At 35.0% G+C, this 5,552-nt stretch overlaps 1 protein-coding gene across 1 annotated transcript; it reads left to right on the top strand.

The window, feature by feature from the left end:
* The first annotated feature begins 4,187 nt into the window (after positions 1-4,187).
* Positions 4,188-5,060, top strand: LOC110873168 (peroxisomal and mitochondrial division factor 2). The gene has a single exon (XM_022122094.2). It carries the CDS (start codon positions 4,188-4,190, stop codon positions 5,058-5,060), a length of 873 nt encoding a protein of 290 aa, XP_021977786.1.
* Positions 5,061-5,552: the final 492 nt, after the last annotated feature.

Below are 5,552 nucleotides of genomic sequence, written 5' to 3'. Positions count from 1 at the left end.
TTTGTAACTTTAAGTAGGGAGAAGTCATTGGCTATCTCTACAAAGAAAAGATTGTAAGCCATCAATGATTTAGAGAGACACTAAAGATAAAAACCATATGCTTTATTTTCATGATACGGATTTGTTAATATGCTTTATTTTCATTTTGTTACTTCTTGTTTTACAACTTCTCTAAACCAATTCAATGTCAACAAACACAGATTGTATAAAAGTAGTTGTTAAATGAGAATAACTTACCCCTCTAGTTACTTACGCATGATGTTATCCTAAAAGCACCATTTGAGTGAAATGATCGATATATTTTGGTTCTACATGATACACCTTAGTAATCATTTGAATAAGTTAATTTAGTTGTCTAAACACTCTAAAACACACATGGGTCATCTAATAATATATGCCTCATAACCTTTACTAATGATATGTCCTTGGTCAGTGGCGGATCTAGGATTCCGACCAAGGGGTAACGTGTTATAAATAAGCCGTAACGAAATCGAAAAAACGTCAAATTTTTCTAAAATTTACACTAATTTTTCCAATTTTTTTCCGACCAAGGGGTAGCGGGGGTTACCCCTACCAAAGAGGTAGGTCCGCCGACCTTGGTTAGTAATTGCTTTTGTTTATGTTGGTCCGGTTTCAAAACATTGGATCAAGATATGTTTCACATTGACTAGTTTGTAATTATTCTTGTCATTAGACCAATTCTAGTGTTGTAGAACTTGTTAAATACTTTTAGGGGTTGTTTGTTTCAACTCTTAATGGTTCATACCTCTTATTGGTTCAACACTTAATGTTTCAGACTGTCTGTTTCACGAGCAGATATCTGAATGATTTAAATATTTGCCTCTAAATGGTTAAGTATTATACTGAGTCTGACTGGTTAAGATCTCTTATGTGAATTTGTTAGATATTTGTCTTTTAATGGTTAAACATTATACTTGCTCTTAATGGTGTAGACCTCTTATTGGTTTAGCACTTAATGGTTCAAACATTTTACTGGCTCAGAACTTACTCATTAAGAAGTTGCCAAACAGCCCCTTACTTAAGTAAAATTACGTCATTATTTTATTGAATCGACTCATATATTTCTTTCGTATTTATTAAATCCACTCATATATTTCTTTCGTATATAATTTTTAAAAAATGAGATGATTTGTACCTAAGAGATTTTTGTACTGTATGAGTTTAACACATAACTATTTTTGTAATAATACATATTACACAGTGTTTTTTAAATTTTATAGGAATTTATTAAAAGGGTTCAATAAAGTAACTCACATCCAAAAAGATCACTAAAATAAAATTCCAACTCAAAAGTGACACCCAAGAATAATATACAAAGAAGCACGGGGTCCATCACAGGATAAAAGAAGAATCGAACCTTGCCACCAAGCTTTTCTCACATATCTGTCAAATACATAAATTGTTTGGATTTTGCAACTCAAACAACATAACTACTCAAAAAAATTAAAAAAAAAATCAAAGTAGTTAGGTTATTATTAACTTTCTTGTAACAAATATGAAGTCTAAGATCTGTTAAATTTAGAAGTAAATTACTTCATTACCTCATCTTGTTGTGAGGGGAAATGGGTTATTGAATATATTAAAGTAAGTTTAGCATCCATCTATTATAACCTATCAATTTGAGCACTACCCATATCTTTTCAGTTGAACATACAAACCTGTTAAAAAAAGCTCAAAATTGGTAGATATCAATCGGAACCTCATTAATTCCCGTGTGTAGAAATGATCATGTGTATAGTGATGTGAAAGGTGAGAAAAAATACTATCACATCACCATCACGTAGGAGTAAATGGTTTCACCTTTTTATTAAGGTGTGTATGACTGTATGGTTTCACATTTTATTAAGGTGTGTTAGACCATGCGTAGCCGTTGGAGTGAATAATGCCCCACTCTAGGGCGTTTTGCGTCATGTGGCAGCTCAGTCAACAATGGGGCATTATTGAGCGTTTTTACAAAATGGGTGTAGTGGGGATGTGGAGCATTATGTTAAATGAGATGTAATATAATTAAATAAAACAAAAACCATTAAAAAATCTTATTGGATAAAAAATAGGAAGATGGAAGGTGATTGGACAAAGAAAATGGGGGAAGGCGTGTTTTAAATCACGCTGGAGGGGCTTTTATTGCAAAATCACACCCAAACACGCCAGGGGGGCGGTCGAGGGGCAATAATGGGCGTTATGAAAAAACACGCCCCACTACGCATGGTCTTAGACCATGCGTAGTGGTTTGATGAATAATGCCCCCATCCTGGGGCGTTTTCTACCAAGTGGCAGCCCAGTCAGTATGGGGGCATTATTGGGCGTTTTTGCAAAAGTGACGTAGTGGAATAATGCCCAATAACGCCCCATCCAATCATTACACAATTATTTATTTTTTTAAATTAAAAACTTAAAATACTTCATTAAATTAAAAAAAAAAATTACAATACTAGAAGTAAAAAAAATAAAAACCGACTAAACTTAAAAAAAACAGGAAAAAAAAACCAGAAATAAAAAAAAAACAAATAAAAACCACAGGGGTCTAATTTGCCATTTTTAAACTTAAAATAAAACCACACGGGCCTAATTTGCCATTTTTAAAGTTAAAATAAAACCACAAGAATCTAATTTGCCATTTTTTAAACTTAAAATAAAAACCACAGCCGCCTCCCACAGTCCCACTCTTCTTCTTCTTCTTTGACCTGCAACCTCCGGCAAAAAATTCCGGCAAAACCAAAAAATTCCGGCAGCAAAAGGTTGATGACGAAAGCTAACTCGTTCCCATTGGTCCATCATTTGCCCCTTCCAGCGTCATTCAAAAAACGCCAAACACAAAATCGCCCAAGATCACGCCCGAAAATGCCGAAGGGGGCGGAGGAGGGGCGATATCCGGCGTGTTTGGGCAGTTTTATTTTTTGACAAAAAACACCCGATTACAAGTTGTCTTATGATAATGTGAAAAACGAACGAGTTTGTAATTATTAGTTAATTATTGTCATTAAATTATAAGATATTTATTTTATATTTTAATTTGTTAATAAATAACAAAAGAATCTAAAAATGTGACAAAAATACACATGTTACTTAAGATAGCTTTTGGTCAATTACAAAAATTATCATGTACCTGACGATTATCAGTAGATTCACTATCCTCGTTAATTTGAGCTCGTCTTGTAACCATATGCCAACTTTTAGTTTGATAAACTATAAACTGGACCGTGACTTGAACCACACCTACCGTGACTTGAACCACACCTATGAATACCTCATCGTCCTTGTATCAATTCAATAATACTTATAAATGATAAAAAACCATTTTCTTTTAAAAAAATTGGAGAGTAACTAGAGTAAATATAAGAGTAGAATTTGATAGATATGAATAAAAATAAAAATTTGATTCACATTTATATACATAGAAATCTTATATGTATTGGTTTTATAATAATTATATAGTTAAACGTCCCTTTTTCTTTCTTGAGAATCGAGCTCCAATGGACACATCATCTCATTGTGCCCCATGCCCGCAGTCACCTCACGGCCCGTTAACGACCAAGATGGATGATGTTCCGCACCCCACACTCTTATTCACATCTTAGATAGCGCTTCGTGTCACAAACTCTTATATAACTATCAAACTTAAAATTAAATTTATCATATTTTAAACACAGCATATAAAATTGAAAGAAAAAAAAATCATTTTTACATTTATTCCTCTGTTTCACGTCTTAGGTAACACTCATCACACTGCCATATATAATTGTCAAACTTTAGGGCATGTTTGGCTAAGTTTTTTGAAACAACTTATTGATTTATTGCTTTTTGAAAAGTCATAAACTCTAAAATAATGTTTGGCAATAAGGGTGTATGTGAGGGGAAAAAACCAATAAGTCAATAAGTTGTTTCAAAAAGCTTAGCCAAACATACCCTTAAAATAATTTTTTGTATTTTAAACACAACACAGTGGGAGACCAATGAATTACTTTTTGAGGTACGTTTCCCATAAAATGCATTAATTTTTTTTTTCCTCAAAATACACATACAAGATTAGGAAAAAGCAATTCCATTTTACATTTATTCCTGTATGAGGTGAGGAATAATACTCGTAGCAAACCACATGCTAACAAACCCCTCGCCTAAAACTCATTTCACACCCTCCAAACCCTAGCATCTCCCCCACCACACCAATGTCTGACGAATCCGCCGTTAACGGCGTCGCCGCCACCGACGTCGACGTTGAAGTCGAAATCGCCGCCAACGATTCCGACGAAACTGCAATTCAAACCATCAACAAACTAACACAAAAGCTCCAGACTCTCGAACAACAAAATCAACAACTCATCACCCAAAACACCTCATCCGCAACCAAAATCAAACAACTCGAAGACGAGATTCAAACTTCCGAATCGGATAAGCGAGCACTGAGTTCAATCGCTGCACGAGCGGCTGAGTTAGAGACCGAGGTGTCCAGGCTGCAGCACGATTTGATTACTTCGATGTCCGAAGGTCAGGAATCGCTCACTGAGTTGAACGAGTTCAAGCGAATCGTTGAGGACTTGAAGAAGAGCGAGTCCGAGAAATCGGAGAAGATTGATGCGATTGAGAAGGAGAGAAACTTGTTGTTGAATCGGTTGAGTGAATTTGAAGAGAAATTGAAGGAATCGGAGAGTCAGATTCGTGAGTTTGAGAAGAAGATTGAAGGATTTGAGGTGAGAGAGAGTGAATTGAAGAGAGAGAAAGTGAAACTTGAAGAAGAAGTTAAGGAGAAAGACGAGCAAATACAGAATCTGAAACAAATGATTGAGAAGAATCGAGTTGAAACTGAGAAATCGAACAAGGAAAAGGAGGATGTGGAAGCTCTGGTGAAGGAATTAGAGACTAAGGTTAACGAATTGGAGAATGAATTAAAGAAGGAGAAAGAGGTGGAGAAGGCTAATGGTTTTGTTGTGAATGGTGATGAGAAGGTGTCCAAATCTAAGGTGGAATGGCCGGTGGTTGCAGCCACGGCTGGAGCGGTTGCTTTGGTGGCGGTTGTCTATTTTCGTCACGCCAAGTTTTGAGTGGTGATGGAAGCTAAACAGGTTAGTAGTTTTACTCGTTGGTTTTTTTGAGTTTTAATTTTGTTTTGTTTTGTTTTGATCAGGTTGATCATGGTTATAAGAAATACAATTGTTGAATTTGGTTAAACAGGTGTAATATTTTTGCTTGATTGTTTAATATAGGGGCATGTTCTGTGTTTTTAAAAAAATTTGTGATTCGATCATGACTGCCATTGGTGAATTTCCGATTTTAACACGAATACATGACTTGTAAATCATTAGATGAACAGACAAGTGGTTAGGTTAGTAGGGTTTGTTAATGATTGGTTTTTTAGAGACATAAGATTGATTGTGTGTGATGGAGCAGGGATTTATGTGAAAATATGAAATGATTTGTTAGTATCTTACTAGTAATAGGAATGATATATTTGGCTCATAGTTGTTAATAGCGAATAGCGACAAGGGACCTCTATGCTACACACCGAATAGGATAGCGACCGGTATTTTATAAAT

Source organism: Helianthus annuus, chromosome 8 (genome assembly GCF_002127325.2).
Source record: "Helianthus annuus cultivar XRQ/B chromosome 8, HanXRQr2.0-SUNRISE, whole genome shotgun sequence".
NCBI classification, from domain to species: Eukaryota; Viridiplantae; Streptophyta; class Magnoliopsida; order Asterales; family Asteraceae; genus Helianthus; species Helianthus annuus.
The sequence above is the reverse complement of the archived record's forward strand: the minus strand, read 5'-3'. Positions and strand labels throughout refer to the sequence as shown.